The sequence below is a fragment of the Epinephelus fuscoguttatus genome, linkage group LG22 (assembly GCF_011397635.1).
Source record: "Epinephelus fuscoguttatus linkage group LG22, E.fuscoguttatus.final_Chr_v1".
NCBI classification, from domain to species: Eukaryota; Metazoa; Chordata; class Actinopteri; order Perciformes; family Serranidae; genus Epinephelus; species Epinephelus fuscoguttatus.
The window spans coordinates 35,453,595-35,481,436 of NC_064773.1; the positions used below are offsets into that span (position 1 = coordinate 35,453,595).

The following is a 27,842-nucleotide window of genomic DNA, read 5'->3' on the forward strand; positions in this document are numbered from 1 at the left end:
TTGGTTGTCTCTAAGCTCTGCATCCACTGCTGCCTTGAGGCGTTGCCAGATTACCTGGTTTAGGATTTTGCCTGGTACGGATAGAAGCATTATACCCCTGTAGTTGTCGCAGAGACTTAGGTTGCCTTTCTTGGGTATTTTTACCAGATGGCCTTCCTTCCATTCCCCAGGCACGTTTTCTTCCTTCCAGATCCTACCAAACAGGTCATATAGCATTTGCGAGGATGTTTCAACATCTGCTTTAAGAGCTTCTGCTGGTATATTATCTGGACCTGGTGCCTTGTTGTTCTTGGAGAGCCTGATGGCTTTTTTAATCTCTGCTTCGGTTGGCCGTCTGCAGTCAACTGACAGGGGGACTTCTGCAGGTTGCATATTTGCTCTTACTGCCGGAGATGGTTGGTTCAGTAGGTACGAGAAGTGCTCGACCCACCTCTTCATTTGTTCTTCTTGTGTATACAATGTCCTTCCTCCCTTATCTTTAACTGGGTGGTTCCCTTTCTGGTATTTTTTGGTCAGGAGTCAGATGTTGTCGTAGAGAGCTTTGATGTTGTTCTGCCTTGCAGCTTCCTCCGCTTCTGCAGTAAGCTTAGCTACAAAATTCCTCTTATCTCTCCTAGCACTCCTTTTTACATCCCTGTCTGCTCTACTATGTGCTTCCCCAACTGTTTTCTTAGCTGCTCTTGTTTTGCTATTGCTTAATACATCCTTAAGTTTCTTCCTTTCTTCTATTCTGATCAGGGTGTCAGGTGAGACACATTGTAGCCTATTAAGGTGCTGTTGTGATGTTTTTTCAACTTAAGGTAGCTACCAATAGATGGTCCGTGGCTGCGTCAGCACCCCTCTTCACCTGAACATCTTGAGGGCTTCTCCTGAATCTCTTGGAGATGCAGAAATGATCTATTTGGTTTTCTGTCTTCATGTCAGGAGATACCCAAGTAACCCAGTGGCATGGTTTGTGGGGGAAGAGGGTTCCACCAATGACAAGATTGTTATTAGCGCAGTGGTTGGCAAAGAGTTCTCCATTCTCATTCATCTCTCCAAGGCCATGCTTTCCCATCACTTGTTCAAAGCCGGTGTTATCGTTACCAACCTTTGCATTCACATCCCCCATTAAAATGGTGAGATCCTTCTCTTTACATTTTCTCATGGTTTCCTCTAGCTTTTGGTAGAAATCTTCTTTTGCCTCCTCCTCTGCTTCATTGGTGGGGGCGTAGCACTGGATGATGTTAACAATGATGCGCTTATGTGAGGTCTTGAATTTGGCCATAATGATCCTTGGGCTCACTGGTTCCCATCCTAAGAGGGTCTTCTGGGCTTCATTTGATAGCATGATTGCCACCCCATCTGAGTGAGCAGCATTATCTCCCGTGTGCCCAGAGTATATGATTGATTCTCTTGATGAGAGCCATGTTTGTCCTGCTTCCTTCCACCTGGCTTTGGCAATTCCAACTATATAGATGCCATATGCCTTCATTTCATTAGCGATGGACCACCAAAACCCAATCAGTTTATTGTTAAGTCCAAGGGGACGTTCTTGCCAAATTAAAAACAAACAAACAAACAACAATCCCTCAAAGCGTTCTTAAGATATTGTATTCACGAGAATGAGATGGATGCAAGGTCACAGTGACCTTGACCTTTGATCACTAAAATCAAATGACTTCATTGTTGAGTCCAAGTGGACCTTTGTGCCAAATTTGAAGAATTTCCCTCAAGGTTTTCTTGAGATTCGCATTCCCGAGAATGGGATGTACGTATGTATTGACAATCCGAACACATAATGCCTCTGGCCGTGGTTATCACCAGCGAAGAGGTATAAAAATCTTTTTTGAAAACACACACAGGAATGGGTGCTTCACATTTGGCTGATGTGGCTATTTGCTTTCCTCAAATACATCTCTTCCTTGCACCTTCGCTACTGCCAGCGGGGATGTGAGGGGAGACAATTAAAATATGTTTGTTAGGCTACTGAAGTAAAACAGCATCAAGGTGGCAAAATAACAGAAAAACAAACAAACAAAAAATATAAAAGTGCCTGAATAAAGTCTAACATAAGTTTGTCAAGTCTATGTTGCTATTAGGACTACTAATAAAAAGCACAGCTGTATAGGACTGTAACTGTTCATTTTTGCTTAATGAGTCAAGAAGCAATTGTAACGGAAAGCAATAGAAGCATTTTGACTTAATAAAAAGAAGACAAAGTTGCAACTTTATCATGATTTATTAATGGTTCAAACTAAACTAAAATTGAATCTAAACAAAACAAAAATCGAATCATTTTTTTCATGGCTGATTATAAGTAAAATCTATAATTTAAGCTGTCACTCCTGTTTCCACAGGTTGGTTGTTAGTTTACAATCATGAAAAATCATTAACATTTCAGTTAAGCGGTTTCTACAATAGCTATTTACTTCTCAGTCAGATCAGCTGAGCAATCACAAACAATCTGGTTAGACCAGAATCCTCTGTGGAGCCTTCTTTCTCCTCATCTCCTCCTAGACTCATTTAAGGGATTGGAATTTCCTAAATGACATTAGACCTCCATCAATTAATGGGAGGATGGAAAAGTGAGAACAGGAGGAAGCATAATTAGCAGAATGGAAAGCACTCTATGCATTTCTTTGATATGACTGGTATGGGCTTACCTCCACCCTGAAGCCACTCAACACCCATTGCAAAGTTACTGTTAGTGAGAACTGCAGTTGCACTGGGTGCTTTTCCTACAATACTGCATTTTGACCACACCTGAAACTAAACTTGGACAAGCCACAAAGAAATGATAGTTATTAGCTCTAGCTAAAGTGTTTTCAAAAACTGTGATTTTGTTTTATAAGAGGAAAGGTTTCTGGCATGACGAGTAGTATCCACAGAAATACAATGAGAGTCCCATTCCAATCAACCTAGCAGGATGGTCAGAGCAGTGGCCATTTTTGGATCAGCTGATTGATGGAACGGAGCCAGCTGATAGATCACACGATTCCTTTCAATGCAACCAATTGGCAAATCTCATACAGGGCACCGTATTTAAACTACTTTGGCCTGCCTACTGTTGCTGCTCCCTCTGCAAGTTGCTTTGCAACCCACCTCCACCCCAGCTCCTCCTTTTCTTGTTGCGTCTGACTTATCACTGTCATTTCTGTTTGTCATTGATGCTTGCTCTGTTCTGTTCCTGGGATGTCTTTGCTGCTGCTCTTCCTGCCTTAGGCTTTCCATGTAGGTGTGAAAGGGCAGAGAGGTGTGTTCTCTCCACCTTAGCCTTTCTGCATAGGTCCTAGGAAAGGCAGAGAGGCATCAGAACAGAGCCATACTGCCAAATATAATACTGCAAGTTTTCTTTGACTAAAGTGGTCCTGACTGAAATACCATTTAATTCCCAGTGTCCATCTTGTGAAAATGCACAGCTGCATTGACTAGCATCCCGTAAATATCCCCGAAATGCTCCTAAGTGCATGGGCCCATTCATTGCTGCTTTTTTTTTTTAATTTAATTTAATTTAATCTTATATACTTTATTAATCCCCGAGGGGAAATTCAATTTTACACTCTGTTGTCAATTACACACAGGTCCGAACACACACATGCACAAACTGGACCTATACATGCACTAAGTGGAGAGATGTCAGAGTGAGATGGCTGCCCATGACAGGCACTCTGAGCAGTTGGGGGGTTCGGTGCCTTGCTCAGGGGCACCTTGGCAGTGCCCAGGAGGTGAACTGGCACCTCTCCAGCTACCAGTCCATGCTCCATATTTTGGTCTGGACAGGGACTTGAACAGACGACCCTCCGTTTCCCAACCCAAGTCCCTATGGACTGAGCTACTCCCGCCCCCTACTGAGCTACTGCCGCCCCCTTTTCCCTCTGTTCTTATTGTTGATTGCTTCTGTATTCATTTGTTTTGGTATTTAGTGCCTATTAAGCACTTTGGTCTAGTGCAGGGGCTTTTTTTAATGTGTTCTACAAAAATTTTGATTTGACTTTGATCAGTGTTATATGTTAAATAATTTAGAATATTGTAGAGCTGTTTGTATTTAAAAAACAAACAAACAAAAAAAAAAACCTTTCAAGTGGCTGACAACAAAACCACCAGTGTTTAACTGAGGGGTGATAAATATCCTCCTTATTCTTTCTAAAACATCTTTCATGTTTGTCTCTCCTCTTTACATCTGAGTGGTCAAGATGACAAGTGCACTTTCTCAGATGTGGAACTGTTTGTTGAACTTACCCAATGCTAACACAGTCTGCATGCAACAACTTCCAGTTTGAGTCAGTGACAATAGTAAACTTGTATTCAAAGCTTGGAGGCTGGTAAAGAAGCTGAAGTCAAAGCAGCTCTTCCAGTGATGTGGAGGATTATTACCTGCTGAGAGCCTCTATGGGCTTGTCAGGATGGACAAGCTTCCCACAAGTCACGCTAGAAACAGAACAAGGGAGGGAGAGAGAATGACAAAAACAAAATTGTGACTTTGAAAACTGAAATTAAATTCAGTCAGCAACATGAATATGACAGAAATCATAACAGTAAGAACAGAAAAGGGCAAACATAAAACAATGAGTGAATGTATGTAGCTGTCACTTTTGAGGTAGGTCGACTAAAATCTTTTTGTTGTGCAAATGAAACATCGCGTCCAGGTGAAATCAGGAAGGTTTTGCGGTCAAATCCAAATCTCTTTGTTCATCTAAACTTTACTTCACTGGCGCCTCCTTCCAGACGATCTGATTATTAATTCAAAGCCACACTATTTTTCCATTCATTCAGATTTTTCACTCATCTGTCTGTTATCAGTTCCTACAGTTTTCTTAACCTCTTATCTTTCTGTTGTTTGTACAATCAGACAGCTGAAGATATCCAGCTGAAACTGTTAATAATGAAGTGGGGAGACAGATGGAGGAAGCAGGAAGAGAGAAAGAAAAAGACAAAGTGTCAGAAAGGGTGAGAGCTGAGCCAGATGAGCTTGACGTATCTTTGAAAACGCCTTCTTAACTTGTGAGGATGGGGAGAGCAGCAGGCTATTAAAAAAACATTGGGGAGATGAACAGAACAAGATATTAGTGAGTTAAATATATCACAAAACAGAAGAAGGGGAGAAAGGAGAGGGTCATTAATAAAAGCAAAAGCTGCAGGCATATGGCACATTCTAATGAGATGAGAGGAGGAAAACTTCCCCCAGGGGACAAAAAGAAAACTTTCCGGATACGGGTTTTAGGAATCTCTTAATTGAAACTTCTCTGTAGTGAGTGACATTTGAATAGCCGGAGAGCTGTAGGGCACTGACTTCCATTAAATATCTTAAGGCAGTGCCGAAGGAGAAATCAAATTTGTGATAGGGAAAGAACTGAAAATAAAAGAACTTCAGAGATGCAAGGCTAGGCTTCTGCTTGGACAGACCAGTGTATGTGATTGACAGCTGAGCCAGGAGGGGCATAGAGACACAATACAAACAAAGTAATGCTCGTAAATATACAGAAACTGATGTTTCATCAAATGGTAACACCCTGTTTATACATGATTGGCTGCTTTTGGGGAAAGTGAGAAAGTAAGCAGGGTTTAAACTTCTCTATATAGCTCTTTTGTTTTTCTTTACAGTTACACAGTAATTCTACAGGAGCATACTGCTAAATCACAGAAATAAAATATACATAAACTGTGAGGTTACAGTTAAATACAGGTGCTGGTAATGTCACTGTCACTTCTTTAGTTAGGTTACTGTCACAACAAAGACAAAAAGCCCATTTGTGGGAGCAGATCGGCCAGTGGACACTATATTTCACAATCACAGCTCTATTGAGCCTTGTATTCCTTTAGCCTTTAGCAGCAATGATTTTATGAGCATTTTTAATGACAAAATTCTAACTATTAGAGGCAAATTTCATGACCTCTTGTCCTCAGACAGTACCTCTCTGCCCTCAAACACAGCTGTAAGACCTGATATATATTTAGGTTGCTTCTCCCTGATTTCTCTTCAACAGTTGACCTCAATGATTTCTTCATCCAAGTCATCAACGTGTTTCTTAGACCCCATCCCAACTAGGCTACTTAAGGAAGTCTTACCTTTAGTTAACACGTACACCACCCTGGATCCAGAGGTGTTTGCCAACTATAGACCAATATCTAATCTTCCCTTTCTTTCAAAAATCCTCGAAAAGTAGTCACAGGCCAGCTGTGTGACTTTCTCCATGATAATAATTGATTTGAGGAATTTCAGTCAGGATTTAGAGTACATCATAGCACTGAGACAGCACTAATTAAAATTACAAATGATCCTCTGAGTGCCTCAGACAAAGGACTCGTCTCTATACTTGTTTTATTAGACCTTAGTGCTGCATTTGACACAATTGACCATCAAATTCTACTTCAGAGACTGGAACATTTAATTGGCCTTAAAGGTTCTGCACTAAGCTGGTTTAAATCTTGTTTATCTGATCAATTTCAGTTCATGATGAATCATCTTTACATACTGGACTTCTACAAGGTTTGTGCTTGGGCCAGTTCTGTTCACTTTATATATGCTTCCCTTAGGTAACATCATTAGAAATCACTCTGTAAATTTCCATTGTTATGCGGATGATACACAATTGTATTTATCAATAAAGCCAGAAGAAACGGATCAATTAACTAAACTTCAAAAATGCCTTAAAGACATAAAATCCTGGATGAGTTCCAAATTCAGACAAAACTGAAGTTATTGTTCTTGGCCCCAAACAACTCAGGAACTCTTTATCTGATGATATAGTTTCTCTGGATTGCATTGCTCTGGCCTCTAGCACTACTGTAAGAAACCTCGGAGTAATATTTGATCAAGATTTGTCTTTTATCCCATTTAAAACAAACCTCACGGACTGCGTTTTTTCATCTGCGTAATATTGCAAAAATTAAAACATATCCTGTTCCAAAAAGATGCAGAAAAATTGGTCCACCTCTAGGCTGGATTATTGTAATTCCCTATTATCAGGTAGCTCTAATAAGTCTTTGAAAACTCTCCAGCTAATCCAGAACGCAGCAGCACATATAGTGACAGGAACTAAGAAACAAGATCATATTTCTCCTGCTTTAGCTTCTCTGCACTGGCTCCCTGTAAAATCCAGAATTTAATTTAAAATCCTACTCCTAACTTACAAAGCTTGAAATGGTCAGGCTCCGTCATATTTTAGAGAGCTCATAGAGCCATATTATCCCACCAGAACACTGCGCTCAGAGCCTTCAGCTATCAAGCGCCTCTTCTGTGGAATCATCTTCCTGTTTTGGTCCGGGAGGCAGACACTGTCTCCACATTTAAGACTAGACTTAAGACTTTCCTTTTTGATAAAGCTTATAGTTAGGGCTGGTTCAGGCTTGTTGTGGACCAGCCCCTAGTTAGGCTGACATAGGCTTAGTCTGCCGGGGGACCTCCTATAATATACCAAGCACCTTCTCTCCCTCTCTCTCTCTCTCCGTTGCTAACATTCATGTCCTGTTACTGCATCTCGCTAACTTGGCTGTAATGCATGTCACTAACTCGGCTTCTTCTCCAGAGCCTTTGTGATCCACTGTCTGCCAGGTTTCCTTGAATCACAGCTGTGCCTGGTTCGTGTGATGTGGTTGTGCTGCTGCCGTGGTCCTGCCTGATGCCTCCTACTGCTGCTGTTATTATTAGTCATACTTCTACTGTTATTATACACACATGATTATTGCCACATACATATACTATCATATATTAATATATACTTATAACATATTGTACCACAATAGCTGTAATTATTATTATAGTATTACTACTTAAATTAATGTTGTTGTAAGCTACTGTCATTACTGTCTGTCCTGCATCTCTCTCTGTCTCTCTTTATGTATCATTTTGTCATATGGAACACTGTAACTTACGACATCTATTGCAAGTCTGTCCATCCTAGAAGAGGGATCCCTCCTCAGTTGCTCTTCCTGAGGTTTCTACCATTTTTTTCCCCCCATTAAAGGTTTTTTTGGGGTAGTCTTTCCTTATCTGCTGTGAGGGTCCAAAGGACAGAGGGATGTCGTATGCTGTAAAGTCCTCTGAGGCAAATTGTGATTTATGATATTGGGCTTTATAAATAAAATTGATTGATTGATTGATTGATTGATTGATTGGATGTTGCTGTTGAGTCTTTTTCACTGTATTGTTGTAAACTTGTTGTTAACTGTGTAGTCAGCCCTTCGTTAACATAATATTACATTAGCTACCTAGTTACTGTTAATGTCAAAATATTGTTGTCATAGAAACAAAACCCACATTCAGTGTGTCATCAAAAAAAGCGCTGGGAGCACTTTTTTATGAAGCGCTCCCCAGCACCCTGCCACTGCTTTTCTGCTGAAGAAAAATTTTATGTGGACACACAACCTCAGACTCTACAGTCACACCAATGCTTCTGTGTGGCTGTGCGTAAATACAGCTGTGACTGGAGCTCACTGCCACTGGCTCCGGCAGCCATAATCCTGTACACACTGTACATACATTTCTTCTTAAAATAAGTCTGTACTGTTTTTTCATTTTTTTTAACATTCTATCATGAAAAATAAAATTGTAACAACAACAGATCTTGATTCTTTTCTAAGGAATAATGTGCTTGAGAAGATTTTTTTTGGCTGCATTCACTCACTTACACTATGATACAATTACAATCGAAGGCCGATGATTAGTCATCACATGATCAACATTTCTGGAACAAAATCATGACATTGGCAATGTTGGACTAAACATTCGTTTATCTGTTAACAAATAAGTAGCCTAGAAAGGAGCAAAACAAACAAACAAAAACACAACAACAACAAAACAATGAGCATTTTTAAGGCTTTTGAAGAAAGAGAAACTTATTGTAAGCACTGTTGAATGACTGTATGAGCTCAGTTCAGCTCAGCTAGCCTTTGGGATCAAACACTAATAAGACCTACAAGACCAACACATTCTCACTCTGACCTCGTCACATATTGATGTTTGGTCATGGACTTTCCATGTCAACATATGACATACAAGGTACCCTGGGTGCTTTGGTTGTTGATGTTGATGTTGTTTTCACAGGAAATGTACAATCTGCATACTCTTTCAAAATAAATGCACTATGTTGGTACAACACAACGAATTGACGTTTCTTCCTTCAACTACGAACACACATGGTTGGGTTTAGGCAACAAAAGCACATAGTTGGGTTTAGATAACAAAAGCATTTGGTTAGGTCCAGGAAAAAAGAACAGGGTTTGGCTTTACAATCACATGGGAAGAAAACACCAACCTCCTGGGTGAAAGTCAGTGGCTGGTGGACCCATCCACCACCCCTCCAGTCCGCCCTACTCAGACTTTCACCCCCCTTAAGTTGTTGTCTGTCCATGTTTCCCCCTGATGCCGCCAGGCACTGTTAAACAATAATGGCTGTCTATCATGCCAACGTGATAGCATGGCTTTTTTCGTCTGTGTCTGATACCTGAAGTCACTGACCAAGTGCCGGTATTCGACAACTTTGGAGTGAGACCAGGTTGATAAGACAGGAGTATTTCTATGTATAATCCTGTGAAGCCCCTCTCCTTGGTTTTATCTGTTTCATTCACTGAAATTACAAAATTCTGACACTGCTGTCTTCTTTAGTGACAATTATGTGGCAGGCCAGGTGATGCCTCTGATTCCCCACCCACTCCCAAATACATTCTTTGCATCATTCACATGGGTCACATTTTCAGATCTGAAAATCTGGAATTCTGGATTTATCTAGGAAAATAACATCCTTGACCTCAAAAGAGAAACATATAGTGGAGAGAAAGGGGTAACTCATTAGAATAATACCTGCCACTGATCTTCATTGTTATTGGTCCAGGTCAGAGAGATGCTGAGTGTAGTACTGAAGGTATTACCTTACTCTGTCTGTGTTCATATCTGTACTTAAAGCAACTTGGTCTTCACATAAACACTCTCCACAACAACTTCACTATCCTTGCTTCAGTTTCAACATTATTTCAATGAACTCTCGGTGCTAGAGAGGATCCAAATGTGTGCAAACTGATAGAGCTTTAACAGTCTACACACTGGGCCAGTTCTACTGTTGCTAAGTGGCCTCTGATCAAGAGAGCCTCAGTTTGGTAACCCCAAACAGTCTGATAGATTTCTGAATGCATTTAGATAAATAGATGATAAATCAGAAAATCAGGCATTTGAGATTTTAGGGTAAAACTGATCATGTTGATCTGTTAAAAAAAAAAGTGATCTAAATGTCTGCTTTTTTGAAGAGACCGACATAAAAACGATGTGAGCAAAGCTGTTTTTGGCAGTTTCTTAAGGATGACTTAAATGTGATGGGTTGGGTTAAAACTGAGAAGCTCTCTTTGACAGAGAAGATCCTGAGCTTGGAGGGAATGCTTAGGGCTTGTGCTCATTTATAAAGCGAGAAAAAGTGAAGAGGCTTGAGGCTTTTGTGCAACTAAGACGTCTTTGTATTAGGCTGATTAAATCAATTAAAATTTACAATAAAAGTAGTTAGCTACAAACTTCATCATTGATTAATTGGGTCTATGTTACGATGCATGGCATGAGCTGTGGCAAAATCGACACCATGTACCAAACAGCATATGAGCGTCCAACTATCGTGTCCCCATTGTGTAACATTGGAAGATGCACCTCTGTTAGATCTTGGAAACAAACCACAAACCTCCGCTGGAGATCAGTCTAGAGGTGTAACCCAACACATTCTCACCCTGACCTCGTCACACATCAACATTTGGTCATGTGTCGAGATATGACATGAAAGGTACCTTGGGCGTTTTGGTTGTTAAAATTCTTGGACACCATGTCAACTTAACCGTTACATGCATTGTCTGTTTTCAAAATACACTTCTGTTTCCATAGGAAATGAAAAGAATAGGGTTTGGCTTTACAATCAATGAGGAAATCAACACCAGCCTCCTGGATGAAAGTTGGTGGTTGCTGGACCCATCCACCACCTCTCCCACCCACCCTACTCGGACTTTCAGCCTCCTTCACCCCATTAAATAACACTGTTGCCGCATTTCCACTGATGCTGCCAAGCACCATTACACATTGATGGTGACCAGCCATGTATCATGCTGATGTAAAACGATGGCTTTTTTCAACAATGTCTGATGCCGGAAGTCACTGACCAAGTGCCAGTTTTTGACAACTTCGGAGTGAGACCAGGTTGATGAGTATGGGTATTTTCCCAGGGGGTATTTGCTATCTTACTACATTTGTATGTTCTCAACAGAAAACACACATTTTATATATTGATATTTACTGGATTCACCTGTTGCATATTGGGAAACAGTGTTCCCTGTCCATTGTGGTGCTTTTGAAGTGAGTGCCAGGAATAGCTGGTCACCATTATTCTTTTAATAATGCCTGGCGTGTCAGGGGGAAACGTGGTGGGACAATACTGAAAAGTTATGGTGGCAGAAGTCTGAGTAGGGCAGGCTTGAGGGTTGGTGGATGGGTCCAACAACCACCCCTGGGAGGCCAATATTTGCTTTCCATAAGATTGTAAAGCCAAACCCTGTTCTTCTTTCCTAAACCCAACCACGTGCTTTTGTTGCCTAAACCCAACCATATGTATGTTGGCTAAACATAACCACGTGTGTTGCTGAAAGAACAAAACATCAATTTGCAGTTTTGAACTGATGTAGTGCATTTATTTTGAAAGACACTATATGCAAACTGTATATTTCCTTTGAAAGCAGAACTGTATTCTGAAAACAGACAATTCACGGAACAGGCTGAAGTTGACACGGTGTCCAAAAACGTCAACATCCAAAGCACCCAGGGTACCTTGCAAGTCATATTTCGACCTGGAAAGTCACTGACCAAATGTCGATATGTGACGAGGTTGGAGTGGGAATGTGTTAGAAAGTAATACAATTTTGCTTGACATGGATATTTATGGTGCCCAGGGGGTAGTCCCTGAAGATTTTGGTGACCTCATGACCTTTTGTCTGGTGCTACCATCAGGCCAACATTTTCACTCAAAGAATGACTCAGAGTTTACTTAGCCTCACCCTGACAAACTTTACATTACTGTTTTACCAATCACTCAGCATCTGGTAAGGCTCTGAACACAACAAAATCTTCAGTCTGTTGACTAATTCTGTCAGTAATTCTGTGTCACTGGCTGTGATATACTCTGCAGCTACGAGCTTGGTGTGTCTGTAGTTCTGATTACAATCATCATGCCGGCATGTTACTTAGACTGAAAGATATTTAGCTTTCACCTGTCATCTTCATGCCAGTTGGAGCGGAACAAGGTGAAACTCTCATTAGCAGTATCACCACAGTTAAACACCTGACTTTCTCACCTCCTTTCTGCTCAACAAGTTTAAAAATATAGGCCGTGCACAACTCATTTACATAACTTACACACACACACACAAACACACAAACACACACAGAAACCTCAGCACTCCTTTATGAGAGCAGTGTGACAGAGGAGATAATTGGGATGGGAGATGAATGGGGTGAGTGTGAAAGGGATGGGGAGTGAGTGTGTGAGAGAGAAAGAGAGGTGTGCAGCTCTGAACTTGTTAGCAGTAAAACAGTATGTGTAAATGTGTGTGTGTGTGTGTGTGTGTGTGAGCAGACTGAAATACCATCCTGACGACTCTTTTGAAGTTGGTGTGTGTAATTGCTGCAGTTTGTTTGTCTTTGTCAGAAGCTCCGGTCTTAAATTTCATTTCAGCCCCATCATCCTGACTTTTTTGTTGTTTTCTACTTTGTCTCCTGGGGAGCAGAAAGTACGATACGATGATACGATGGGTAGAGAGCATCCAGCAGTCAGTCATTCTGACAGCAGAGAGCGAGGGAGGGAAAACATTTTAACAGGTTTCTGTTTCAGTTTGTGAGTCTGTAGCATACATTGACCATACAAAGCTACAAAGATAGAGACAGAAGAGACAGAGAGAAAGATGGATTTGATAGACAGGGAGCAAATGATAGAAAAAAATAGGAGTCAGGTTAAAATGGATGACCCTCAGTGAGTCACTCACACAATCACACTTCAAACTCCTAAAAGCAAGAAGGATTTGGAGTCTGATAGTCAGTAACTTGACAGCAGTGTCAAACAGTTCAGCTTGTGTGCAGCTGAATCCAGAACAGGAGCCAGAACGGAAATATGGAACTATTTGCCTGACAAAGAAAGGACAGCCAGCATACATTTAAGGACCATTTCAATTTGTAATTACTTGGGCAGCTGAAGCATTTTTATTGATTATGTTAAGATTTTACAAACCAACAGAGCAAAATGTGCAAGACACATGAGCAATCAGACAGCTTGTAAACAGACCTGTCACCTGGGCATATGTCTTGGATGGGCATCTGATTCACCTAGGCAGGCACTTTTTCCCTCTTTTCCTTTATAGTTCATTTATCATTACATTGAATTCAGATATACATAAATAGATGGATTAGTTCACTACAACTTTTTAGTATTAAGAGCTTCGAATGATGTCACCTTTTTACATGATCTCAGCAGTCATCAAAAAAGTCCAAGTTGTGAACCCATTTTTTCTATTCTCTTTCTCTCCATCAGATGCCCTCTGACTTTTTCTCCTGCCCCACTTTACTTCCACATTCAATAAATCCCTCCTACCAGTTATAACCCCTTTCTCTCCAATTCCAGTCACAAGGTCTCCCCCACCTGTCTGCTCACCTGCTCCTACTTTCCTTATCTTATTATACTGCAGCGGTCAAGCCACCAGAAGCTGAAAGAACCTTACCCTGTACCTGGAGCTGTGTGCCCGCACCTGCCTGTAGGCAATTAATCTTTGAATAGTAACAATCTGTCTGCATCCTCTGCATTTATGTCCTGCTCTGTTTGCCTTGCACTTACCCATTGTGACAGAATGATACAGCCAATAATGGACTCAGCAGATTAAACATTTTCTATGGAGAAACTTAATGGGGTGATTTATGCTATTCAGTGTTTTACTCAAAAGACAGAAACAGCTTTGTCAATGACACAATGGCTAGTTTCTTCCAAACTCTTGCAAATTGCTACCTGAATTTTCAGAGAACTATAACCTCATTCTAGCCTTCCCTGCATCCCAGTCAGCCAGCCTTGGGCTTGCTAACCTCTAGCCTGCTAGCCTTGAGTCTTCACAAATCCACCTGTCTGCCTTGAGTCCACCTGCGCAGTCACACAGGAAGCCTGTCAGGCTTTTAAGCCAATCTTTTTAGAGTTACATTGTGAAGAAGATGTCTGTAAATCAGTGGGTACATTTTTTGAGCATCACAACCCTCATGAAATGACTAATTTTACTGTCAGAACTTGTTCCATTTCGTCCAATAACATTTGTTAAGTCTAGAAGGGCCACATGATTGAAACATTTCATCCCCATTCAAGTTAGTGGAGCACTAAACCCTAAGTAGCCAGCTCTGCCAGTGGAAGTTTCTAGTGCCTCTGCTCTATGGGCCACACAGTGCAGCAGCAGTTCCAATCATGCTGTTAATTTCAAATGTAGCCCAGTCTCACTCTGAAGTTTTCAAATACCAGCACTTGGTCAGTGACTTCCCACGTCAGACACCAACGACAAAGGTGTCCTTTTACATCAGCATGATATGCGGCTAGTCACCGTTAATGTTAAATGGCGCCCAGTGGCGTCAGGGGGAAACACTGCAGGACAACAACAAACATTAAGGGGGCAGAAGTCCAAAGAGGGCAGGTGGGAGGAAGGGGTGGTGAATGGGTCCAAAAACCATCGTCTTTAACCCAGGAGGCCTGTGTTCGCTTCTTCAAGATCGTAAAGCCAAACCCTTTTCTTTTTTCCTAAATCCAACCACGTGTTTTTGTTGGCTAAACGTGACCACGTGTTGTTATAGCTGAAGGGAAAAAAAAAAGTCAGTTCGGAGTGTTGTACCAATGTAGCGCATTCATTTTGAAAGCAACTGTATGCAAACTGTACATTTCCTCTGAAAACGGAGGTGTATTTCTAAAAAACAGACAATGCATATAACATTCAGAAGTTTACATGGTGTCCCAGAACATCAACAACCAACGCACCCAGGGTAGCTTGCATGTCATATTTCTACATGGAAAATCCATGACCAAACATTGACATGTGATGAGGTCAGAGTGAAAATTTGTTGTCATATGCAGCAGCTGAACTTTTTTGGCTTCATGTGCCACTGAGCAACTTTAATTGAATGAACAGGACCCTGTCTCCAATGCTGTATTGAGTTCTCTTTATACATTTGTGGGCTGGTCCACCTCCTATCTCGGTTCACTATTCCCTGGGCCCCATGAGCCTTTACTGGATGTTAAGCAGTCAGCTCTAAAAGATGCTTGTCTAGAAATGTTCAGGTAGTACCATAGAGTCCCCAGAAGAAGGCATAGTCACCATGGCTCCCAACACCACTGGCTCCCTTGCCTGATATCAGACAGAACTGACACCTTCCATTTTCAGTATGACATTGTGTCCACTCTAACCGATTTCCATGGGGGAGGGGGATTAATCACTAGACACCAATATATTCAATATCATTTTAAGTCCACTGTAGGTCAGCACCATTACCATGCCTGTGTATGACTATAGAGCGCCAAGTAGGCAGAGTCTGTCTACGATATCTGTCAAGTGGTGGCTTGACAGATATCGTAGCTGGCAAATACGTCAGCTCACCTGCTACATTTCAGCAGCAAGAGTGGTGTTTACATCACCACAGACCACATGGCCCATCCACCACAAACAAGTCAAGTAGTTACGTGTTGAGTGGTGCACTGGCGCCCTGAAATGGAGCAGACCCAGATGCATAGTCATGCCTACACACCTGTTTTGCCAGGTTTTTAAGAGTGGAGTGGAGCAAAGTAAAACAAACTACAATGTCAGGCACTATTGAGAGGACATGTAAACTTAGGACAGCCTTGATAGCATTGCTTGTGTTGTCTAAAGGGCTTACCATTGATCCTCATTGATCCTGGCGCACTGTTTGGTAACACTTGACAACAGCCTGACAAGTGGCATTGGTCCTGCCCATTGCGCTGATTGGTTAATTGTTTGTCCCTCCGCAGGGAAGAACACCCAGTTCTCTTTTACTTTAACCAAGAACCTGCTGTTTCATGTCACGATGCCAGACTATGATCATTTAATGCAAACAAATGGAGTGGGTGCATTCAAAGGTCTGAACCAAGGCAATTGGCTGCCAGCTGTTGAGAGAAGTCTGGCAAGAGCACTTTCAGCCAGAGAGGGACTTCCTGGTTAAGGTTAGGAAAACATGCCAATGTCTGGCCTCCGTCTATGTTGCAGACGTCTGGGCTGACCCTCAGAGTGGCTCCACCTATCTGCCTGGCCTCTTTGTCACCTTCCTGAGGTCTCCCGCACCGTCTCTGTCCTGCCCCTAGGCCATATGCTGGAGGTCTTTGGCTGCACATCTGTCTTGCCTCCAAGCCATCCATGGTTTCCTGCCCTGCTGCTCTTCAGACGCCATGCAAGCCATGACTTTGGTTACTCATGAATTCTGCATTTAGGTCCCATCCCTGCTGCCTGACATTTACCCACAGCGACACAACGATTCCTTAAAAATCCATAGGCAAAAGCTGCAATACAACTGTTAGAGTCATCATGGCTTTGACAATCAAGAGTGGACCTGATTGATATGGTCCTGATTGGTCAGACTGTGAAAACTAAATTCACATTGCTTCAGACCAGGTTCTTAAATGTATTCCTAAACCATCACTGACACCACAATCTTGCCATGTTACAGAACCTCAAATGTGATGCCAATAAAAGTAACCATGACAGCAGTCTGTAACACTGTAAACCTTGCTGGTATGTCTGTCTTTGGGCATTATATCAGTACTTGCATTTTATAGATCAAATAATTAATCACAAAATAAATATCAGATTAACTGATAATTACAATAGTTAGTTCTTCTAACCATGATAACAAACCTTAGAGATCAATGCACTAAATCACTGCAACAGGGAAAGACTTTAAACCACTGGAGTTCAGCATAAACAAGATTTTCATGGGGTGTCAAATTACTCTTTAACAAGGTAGTTATTCAAACCTATGCAAAACTCCCGAATCTTTCTTTAACTGTACCAACAACATTTCTGTAAATAGCTGCATTTTTGTACCATTGCACAAAATCTTTATCATTATTGAGTCCATCCTCAACTCCTCCATCACCATCTGGTACGCTGCTGCCACTGCCAAGGGTAAGGCCAGACTGCAGCATATCATCTGCTCTGTGGAGAGAGTGATTGCATGTCCAGGACCTGCACACCTCCAGGACCCTCAGACAAGCAGGAAAGACTGCAGCCTGACACCTCCCACCTTAGACACAAACTCTTTAAAACACTCTCCTCTGGCAGGAGGCTGCAGTCCATCTGAACTAAAACCTCACACCAAAAAACAAGGTGCGGGACCTTTCCTCTCATGGACTATTATCTCTGTAGATTGCACACATTCTCTTCATACTTCATATACTGAACGTTTGGAAATCCCTCGAAAAAAAAACATTTTGCACACTTCTTCACATAACTACACTTTAAATAATTTCACAGTAAAATAACAGTAAAGAGCTGGCAGCACAGACGGCAGCAATATAATGTGATTTTACAGTATCCATACTGTGGAATGACTTTACAACCTGTTACACTGTAAACCCAGATTTTGTTTCTAATTAAACTTCCAAGTAATCATTACTAATTTTTTCATGTTTTGTAAAAACAAGTAAACTTAGTAAACTTATCTCTAAGTTTACTTTAGCATTTAGCTGACTTATTGTTAACAGACCGCTCTTTTGGGTATTAAAATTCCCCACAAAGATAACTACAATAGTTATTTTACATACTAACCATTACTCTTGCTGCTCTACGGTCTGCAACCGCTGTTAGAAGCAGCTGGCCTAGTCATGTGACCAGGCAGAATTTTGAATTAGCCCCTCTCCTTTCTTACAAAAAGTTAACATATCAAGTTATCTCTGCTTAACATGATTAGTGTAATGAATCTTTCAGCTAAATAGTACAAATAACTAATGTTGTTTAGTAATGACAGTATGTTTTTACAAAACATGAAAAAATTAGCAATGATTACTCAGAAGTTTAATTAGAAACAAAATCTGGGTTTACAGTGTACTAACATGTACTTATCAAGCCTACTGCATAAAATTAAGGTTATATGTTAACACAACATGATGTCTTTAGTTTCAGCTTGTGTAAAAACTAAAGATTCTATGTTAATACAACTTGACTTATTTAGTTTTAGCTTATGTAAAATCTAAAGGTTCTATGTTAATACAACTTGACTTACTTAGATTTAGCTTGTGTAAAAACTAAAGGTTCTATGTTGATACAACTTGACGTATTTAGTTTTAGCTTGTGTAAAAACTAAAGGTTCTATGTTAATACAACTTGACTTATTTCGTTTTAGCTAATATAAAAACTAAAGTGGTATAAGGCAACGGGTTTCCACACGATTTGCGAGTAAAGTCAACTAATTTGGGTTAAGAGTGTACTGTAAATCAGAATTATGGTGTTTTTCTCTATTTCTACAATGTACAGTAAGATGCTGGCAGCACAGATGCCTGGAATATACCATAGTTTTACAGCACCTTTACTGTTAAACATTTTAACAGACTATAACTGTAAAAATTAAACGCAGCATATTTCTGTAATTATTTGGATTTACAGTAACATTCTGTTTAGGGTGTTACTTTAAATCAGGCACAATTGACAATACAATAACTTCATTTAGCAGTTTAAAGATTGCTAAAGAATGCATTGAACATTAGAATTTTATTATTCTGTCGGCTGCAGACAACTGCTTGAAATAAGCATTTCTATGAATATGATGCGTAATGAGCGATGAAAACTTAGAAGAGATTAAAATAAAATACGTTATACTAAAGTGCAGTGCCAACATGAAGACTGCTACTGTCCTGCAGGACGACCCAGAAGAAAGAGCCCATGAGATTTTGAGAAGCAAAAATAGCCTACTGGTGTCTGCTTTGAACTATGGCAATAAAGTAAAAGTCCTGAATTCGGCTTGTAAAAGACTTCCCCTAATCCTTACCAAACCTGACAACACCTGAGATTAGAGCCTCATCCATACTTGATATTTTGGGCTGATGCCAATATTAGGAAGTAAAAAATTCCAATATTAATATATCAGTATATATTTATGAAAATGTTGTTCCTCAGATGTAGACCACTATATTAACGTTACCAAATTAAATTAAATTAAAACACCCATAAATATAGGCTAATTGTTCGAGCTATTCAAATCTCTGTCTCACTGATTAAGACAGACAGTGAAGCAAGACTTGCTGTTGTGTAGCACATGTTCCCCAAATTGTGCGTCCGTCTCTGGAAAAAATGCTTTCCAAATGATAGTTTCCTTTCAGGAGTTGAGTTATCTAGCTTTCAAGTTATCTATTTTTCTAAGAGAAAACTGTGAACTTTGAAACAAAAAGCACTAGCATAATGTTAGATTACAAGTCGACCATTTTATCAAACCTCTGACAGTGCTCCAAAATCTCCATGCGGCACCTCGTTTCCAAAAAATACTACAGTATCCTGTCATTTAAAACAGCAGCATACTGTTTAGGGCCTCCATCCTGTTGCTTCAAGTGGGGCTTTTAGAAATTGCACAGCTGTTACATTGCTATTCAGACCAACTGTACATAGATTTTACTATATTTCTCATATTTTAATTGTACTTTTCATCTTTTCTTTCTTTATTTATTTTGCTTTTCACAATCAGTGTTGGAAATTCACTTTTTTGGCCACCTGCCACTGTGGCTGGTGAATTCAAAAATTTACCAGCCACTCAATAGATTACCACTGTTATTTTGGCCGGTAAGAGAAGAAAATCAAGCAGCCACTTGCATATTTTCTGACCATCTGGCTAGTGACTGGTGCTAATTTCCAATACTTGCATTTATTGTTTAATTTTGTTCATTTTCTTTCAATGTTATTCACCAGTACCCCAAAGCGCATTCCTTGTATGTGAAAAACTTGACAATACAATGGATTCTGATTCTTTTAACTATAGCTTTGGCAGATTGGAAAATGCTTATTTAAATAACTTCGCAGTAGTTATTTGCGACAGTGCTGAGAAGGCCCTGACAAACCATGGTGTTCTGCTCTCATGGGTCATTTTGGATTGCAATTAAAAATGACATGTTTTGTTGTGTAATTTGGAGAACGTGTTTCAATGTTGATTTTTTTGGCATTTTGAAAGGATATTTTTTTGAATCATCAAAAGATGCATTAAAATATTTTGCATGTTAAAACTTAAATTCAATCAGCCAGTCAGACAGACAGTAAAAAGAAGAGAGAGGGTTACAAACAGAAAAAGAAACAGACACAGAGCCATGAGCTGTGTACAGCCGAAGAATGGATGTGGCAAACTCGAATGACTATCCTAATTTTATTTTGCGTATAACACAACCATAATCCTTAGCTTTCTATTCAACCACTGCCTCCAGGAAGCTCAGACAACAAAGCCTTAAGAGGGAGGATGGGCTCAAAAGCAGGTCTGTAAACTGATTCTATCTTTCATGAGAACCCAACAGGAGCTAAGGATAATTGTATAGACCATGGGCTGTGATAAGCATCTACCCACTGATGCTCTGTTTATGTCCTCACAGATGCATGGACACTCGAAACACTACCTCTGATCATAGGCGTTTCTAGTCCATTTTTGGGGGCCTAAATTGAATCCCAGCACCCCTAAAATTTGAGAGATTTTTTTTTATTTTATTTTTTTTTTTACTGTATGTCCCTTTTTAACAAGCTAGAAAAGTGTCAAAATCATACAATACTTGGTTGCAACATAATATTTTAACAACAAAAATACAGCAGCACAGTACAGGTGGTCAGTACCACTGTCCTCTGAATTGGAATGAGAGAAGCTAGCTGTTGTGTCATGCGCATGTGTTAATATTAAAGCCATGGTGCTACTGACTAGCTAACTGACTGGATGCCCATTAACATTATAACTCCTATTGTGTGTATTTATTATTATTATTTTGTAGATTTCAAGCACTTTTCTTTTTTGAAGTGCATTTTTATTTATGTATTTGTATTATATAATACAGACAAGAGGGAAAAAGGCAGAGACAAACATTGAAAAAGTCAATTACTGTTAATGTGTTAATGTTACATGTTGTGCGTTGCATTTCAAATAAAAGTCCAAAAAATAAGTCCAAGGTCCATTTTTGGTATTTTTGGTACTCACTATAGGGGGCTGGTTTACTCTAGAAACATACATACTGTTTATGTGTATGTTGAGGAGCTGCTGTGTCAAAATGAGTTATCCTCCCCCAGAAGTTAGGGTTACGGTATGTTTCTTTTATGATTCCAATCTATTTCTCTTTTGCTGTGGCTCAGCATTTAAATAACCTTTATCAGATTTGATGGTTTAGTCACAGACTTTCCCAAAAAAGTGTGTGCTTTCCTTTCACAAATGTGGGAATGAAATTGAGCTAAAATGTACAAAACAGTAAAATTTATCTTGCCTGGCTGGGCAGCTCTCTGGGTGCTCAGCACCCCTAAACCTCTGATCCTAGAATCGCCCCTGCCTCTGATTACTACATTAAAAAAGGACAGCCATGGAACAGTCTGGGTTTTAACATGACCATGCAGTCATCCCTTCACACCACCACCACCACCATGGTTTAAGCCACATCAGATGCTCTTTTGCTAAAAGAAGCTGGACCGTATGCTCAATGAACACATGTATTGTACTTTAAAACAGGGTTTTTATTTTGCAGATACCCAAATACTGTAAATGCCATTTGTCTGCTGATTAAAGATCATACATGTTTCACATGATTGCAAGAAGGCACAATTTACATAATGTCTTGAACTCACCATCTCTGAGACTAAGGATCAGTTTCTATCTCACTGAGCTCATTAGTCAGTGACAATTCATGTGTAGCTTCACAAACATGCAGGTTTAGCAGCCGTCCATGCATGGAAAAGCAGATTTCAAACCACTGTAAAAAATTCAGTTATCGAAACAAAAATCTGAAAATACACATATTGCATCTAGACAGCATGGGGATGTTGGTAATTTGTTAGTAACAATGATTGATTTGCTCCATAAGTGGAAAAACTGATGTTTAAAATTGCCATTTTTACATTTATTCCAATTGTTCACATTAGAGCAAAATTCAAAATGCTGTCAAAAATTCAGTTTTTGAGATAAATTCTAAAATTTGCCACACATCATCCACCATGACTCTAGAATTTTGTCATTTTTTCATGAACATTGAAGACTTATTTAGCAAGAATTTGCATGTTTATGTTTACAGCACCGTTTACAGTCAAACATTTTGATGCACTGTAGGCTCAATTTTTGATAAATCAAAAAATCTAAGAAACATAGTTTTTGTAGGACAGTCTGAAGATGCTCTATAGCAAGTTTGGTGTCAATTGAGCAAAAATTGTGGGAGGAGATAGGTTTAAGGCTACAGTTTGATGAAAGGTGAAGTTGTAGCACGTATGGTTGATTTGTTATGAAATTTTGAACTCTAGACGCTTGCTGTAGCGCCACCATCAGGACTATTGGCTTGACTTTACAGCTGAGGATATCTGGCATGAGACTGGACCTTTGTGCAAAGTTTGGTGAGTTTTCACCCATGGGAAGTATGAAGAAAGAGGAAGGAAGAATACATAGGATTATGTATTCTTCTTTCTTAGTGTCCTGGCAGCTTAGCTGCCCGGACCCTAATAAATAAAAGCTTAGGGCCATTGGGCCAAGAGAACAAATAAAGGCCAGGTAAATAATATTGAAGATGGCTGGATTTACTTGTACAATAATAAAGTCAGCATAATGAACTTTTCCAAAGCAGTGTTTAAATAGGTTTTATCTTGAGCCTATTTTACATTTTGCCACAAGTCTTGGGAAGTCCTGGTGTTTTGGCATCCAGCAGTTTGTGTTCACAGTGTACAGACAATAATCACCTAGATTTAGTGAGCCAAAGGAAAAAGTCTGAATGCGATTGTTACGAGGAACCTAAAGATATAAGGAGAAAAATGTTCTGATTTGACATTGGAGAACACTGGAGAACCTGGCACCACTGTACAGTGAGTTACCAGTGTGTGTGTGTGTGTGTGTGTGTGTGTGTGTAGACCATTTTTACCATTTTACTTGACAACATAAACATTCTAAATGGGTCCTTTTGTATTTCCTGTTGGAATGCAAGGACACTATAAAAGAAGGAAGAGTCATGACTTCGGTGACACAAGTTGAATTTTGCATTGCAGCCAGACTTTGGTACCACTTCTGTTGAAGTCAACAGGGTGGGCACTGCAAATCACACTATAACTCATCATATCTTTATTGTTTCACCTTTGAATAAAAATTACTTTGACACAATTAAAAAACATTCCATTTTTTAATCTAAATGTGTGCATTTGTTTTCCTTGTTATTGGTCTCCAAACAGCTCATAGCTCTGTCTTAAGCCCCTGTTTGGTCCCCGATGGCAAATGTTACATCCTGATTTCTGACCACAGATCTGACATAGGTCCATCCTGTTATGACTGACCGGGCTGTAGCTATAACCAAATCAATTTATCAGTGGCTCTGATTATTATTTGGGCTGGACTCAAGAGTTAGCTAAATATTCACCAGACTAGGACCTGACTGTTCGCTACCATGCTTTGCAATGTGCCTCAGTGATTTACATTCACACTTATGTTAGTCATCTAACGTTAGCCTATATTATTAGCTAGCACGCACATATATCATGACAGAGAATAGTGTAACGTGAGGGTTCGATAGGTGGTATTTAGACACTCTTCATGAGAGGAAACAGCAAGATTGAGGCAGATGACTGTTAAGCAGAACTTTACTGAGACTCCCAGCATCAGAATCACAACAACAATTACACTTCCTTGTCTCTAACCCCCAGGTGACTAACCCCACCAATCAGAGGCCAGGAATGACCTAGACCCGGGTAAATATAACTGAAATGAGGTAAAACCACAGAAGCAGATTCAAGAGACTGTTTTAACTGTTTCAAAGGATGCTGGTGTAAATATCTGAACTGTAAATATGTAGATAATAAAGCACAAATATATGACTAATTGACAGCGTAAACATTGTAAACATATTTTTGGTAAATTAACTCAAATGTATAAATTAACTTAACTTTTAAATCTTACATTCCCTCCCCCACCCACAAAAGAAACATCCCCGTTTCATACAAGGAAACAAAACAAGTAACTGCCACCGGAGGGGACAAAGCAACAGTCTCACTTCACAACATAGTCCATAAGGTATCTGGGGGGTTTGACTTGACGCCTGCTGGGGCACAGTGAAGAATCAGAGCCACGACCAGGAGTGGCAGAGGCGGGAGCAGCCAAACAGTCCACGGGACAGGGTATGGGGGGAGAGTGGGTCTGGGCCTGGGGTCGGGGCTGGGGCTGGGGATGGGGCTGGGGCTGGGGTTGGGGCTGGCGCTGGGGTTGGGGTTGGGGTTGAAGCTGAGGCTGAGGCTGACAAACCCAAGAGGCCGCTGAGGGGCCACTGCTGCCGCCAGGTACATAGTAGCTCTTTGGTGCTGCAGACCTTGAAGGTTTAAAGGGCAAAGCACCTGACAATGCAGTCAAGCAGGGGAGTTGAGGCTGCAATGATGAGTCACAATCAGGTGTCTTTTGTCCATGATCTGGCACAGGAGCACTGTAAGGCCTGAGACGGTTGTAATGGACAATCTGAGACTTGTCAGACTGGTCCAGGAGGTAATGAATCCTGTATGTCACTCCAGGAGAATCTACATCAGATCCGAGGCACTCCAATATCTCAAAGGGGCCCTTCCAGTGAGGAGCGAGTTTCTGTTTTGATGTAGCGGGGTCACTTAACCACACGAGGTCCCCAGAAACATAGGTAGTGTGTCTGACACCACTGTCATACTGTTGTTTCTGTCGGTTATGGGCACAGTCTCTGTTCCATGCAGCAAAACTGAAAGCTTACCGAAGTTTCTGGGTCAACTGTGCCACATAGTCAGCGGGAGAACCTGGAGTAGATGAAGATGGTGTGTTATTAGGCAACAGCAGGTTCGCAGGCATCCTGGCTTCATGACCGTGCATGAGGAAAAATGGAGTAAAACCTGTGGTAGAGTGAGGGCTGGTGTTGTAAGCCAAAGCGACTTGGTTGAGACAGTCATCCCATTCACCAGGCTGCTGAAGAAGCAACTTGGCTAGCTGATCAATGAGTGTTCTATTGAATCTCTCAACCATGCCATCACACTGAGGATGATATGGGCTGGTTCGTGTTTTCTGGATGCCCAGCAGTTGACACAGGTGTTTCACCAAGTCAGACTCAAATTGACGTCCTTGATCTGTGTGCAGCATTTCTGGAATACCATGTTCACAGATGAAGCTCTCAAACAGGCATTTTGCAACTGTTGTGGAGCGCTGGTCTGGAATGGCATAGAGGTTGACATACTTTGAGAAATAATCTTGAACAACAAGCACATACCTGTTGCCACGACTTTTGATGGGAAGCTCAAGTATGTCAGCTGCAACCTTTTGGAAAGGCTCAGTAGCAACAATTGTCTTCATTGGAGCCCTGTGGTGAGGCGTGGGACTCTGTCTTGCATCACATGGAATACATTGCTTGCACCACACCTTTATGTCGCGTGACATGAACGGCCAGTAACACAGTTGCTGAGCACGTTTCAGGACTTTGTCTGCAGACAGATGGCCAGTTACTGGATTTCCATGCAGCAGCTGTAAAACAGTGTCTTTTAAGGCTTGAGGGACAACAACTTGGTGCAGTACTGACTTAGTGGATGGGTTGAAAACTTCACGACAGAGCAAACCATTATGAAAGGTAAGTCTGTGGTACTCTTGCCATAGTGTCTTTTCAGCAGGTGTGCGTTTTTTCATGCACCAGTATGGTGGTTTCTGACCTTTGATTTTCCATTTGATGACCTCTGACAGTATGAAATCTTGTTGCTGTTCCTTCCTAAGATTTTCCTCAGGGAGTTGCAACACAAATGTGGAGGAGACAGCTTGTGTAGCACCCTGTAAGTCTGGACCAGAAGGCTGTGGCAACATTTCATTATCAGGAACAGGTTTTGGGTCAGTACTGCAAGAGCTGTGATGATCTACAGAACTGATAGGACAAGATGGGCTTACAGGGCTTGAGTGTCTCTCATCAGGGCATGGACTGGGAGAAGCGTCCTTGTGAATCACAGTCCACTCAAAAGGATCAAGCTCAAGAGCCCAACGTGCACGACGACCAGTTCTGTCATTGTCAATGGGAATCTTCCTGAGACCCAAGAGGGGTTTGTGGTCCGTGACAATAACAAAGGGCTGTTTGTAGAGGTAGTGGCGAAAATGACATACAGCCCAGACAATAGCCCAGAGTTCTCTATCATAGGTTGACCATTTCCTTTCTGCTTTGGTTAGAACATGGCTGGCATATGCAATTACCTTCTCTTGATGTCCCTGTCTCTGAGCAAGCACAGCCCCAATAGCGGAGCATGAAGCGTCCGTGTAGAGGGAGAATGGCAACGTGAAATCAGGGAATGCAACCACTGGAGCGTTTGAAAGAGCATGTTTCAGGTAAGTGAAGGCATCCTGACAGTGAGAAGTCCATTGGAAGAGTGCATTTTTCTCAGTGAGTGCATGTAGTGGAACACTGTGATGTGCAAAGTTCTTAATGAACTTACGGTAATATGAACAAAGTCCCAAGAATGCTCTGACTTCAGTTGCTGAGCGTGGAGCAGGCCAGTCTTGAACACTTTTCACATTTTGTGGGTCTGGCTGAATGCCATTTTTGGATACTATATGGCCCAAAAAGGTCACCTGATCTCTGGCTAGACTGCATTTTGATGGATTCAATTTGAGGCCACTTGACTGGAATCTGGAGAGTATTTCTTCCAGGTGCTCAAGATGTTCGCTGAAGGAGCGGCTGTAAATGAGGACATCATCCAAATAGACAAGGCAAGTTGTCCAGGGGAGGCCACGAAGTACCATTTCCATCAAGCGTTGGCATGTGGCTGGAGCGTTTGTAAGTCCCATTGGCATAACCTTAAAATGATAGAGTCCACTGCCTGTCGTGAATGCTGTTTTTTCACGGTCTTTCTCTTCCAGCTCAACTTGCCAGTATCCATGTTGAAGATCCATTGTGGAGAACCAAGCAGAGCCTGACAGCGCATCCAGTGCGTCGTCGACCCTGGGGAGAGGGTGTGAATCTTTGATTGTCACTGCATTGAGTTTTCTATAGTCCAGGCAGAAACGCCATGTGCCGTTTTTCTTGCGCACCAGAACAACTGGCGCAGCCCAGGGACTGTAGCTTTCTTCAATGACATCTGCTTTTAACAAGCTTTCAACTTGTGTCTGTATTTCTGCTCTCTGTTCTAGTGTTACTCTGTAGGCTCGCTGTTTAATTGGTGTGGCATCGCCAGTGCGAATATGATGCTTGATAATACCTGTTCGACCTCTGTCCTCTGAGTGCTTACTGAATACTGCTGAGTATTTGTGAAGCAATAATTTCAGTGACTGCACTTGAGAAGATGACAGGTTTTGCTCCTCAATCTGCACAGGTAGAGGAGTTTCATCGTGTACAGGAGAGGTTGCACAACATGTCTCTTCAACTGGTACAATGTCAACAGATGAAGCAGAATGAAACTCACCAAGGTGTTGTCCAGGATGCAGCTCGATGTCATCTCTGGAAGGGTTTAGGAGTCGAACCACAGTTGTGCCATTTTGAACTTCACTGAGAGAGTGTGCCACCATGATGTTACAGGATGGGTTGGGCATGAGAACACCACAATAGTCAGTTGGCATAGGTGAAGCAGGTGTAGCTGCTGAAACACAAGCTGTGATGAGGGTCTCACTCATAGCTGGTATCCTAGTGGGTGCTAGCACAGACACATTACAGCAAGCG

At 41.1% G+C, this 27,842-nt stretch overlaps 1 protein-coding gene across 9 annotated transcripts in view; it reads right to left on the bottom strand.

The window, feature by feature from the left end:
• The window catches only part of LOC125882978 (pleckstrin homology domain-containing family A member 5-like), a 603,488-nt gene that overhangs the window by 237,837 nt on the left and 337,809 nt on the right, over positions 1 to 27,842 (bottom strand). For 7 of the 9 annotated variants that reach the window (XM_049567042.1, XM_049567037.1, XM_049567034.1 and 4 more), the window contains one exon: positions 4,357 to 4,410. The exons of the other annotated variants lie outside the window; for them this stretch is intronic. In XM_049567042.1, the coding sequence (XP_049422999.1) occupies positions 4,357 to 4,410 (54 nt within the window). The remainder of the gene's footprint in view (positions 1 to 4,356; positions 4,411 to 27,842) is intronic. 9 annotated transcript variants of the gene reach the window in all.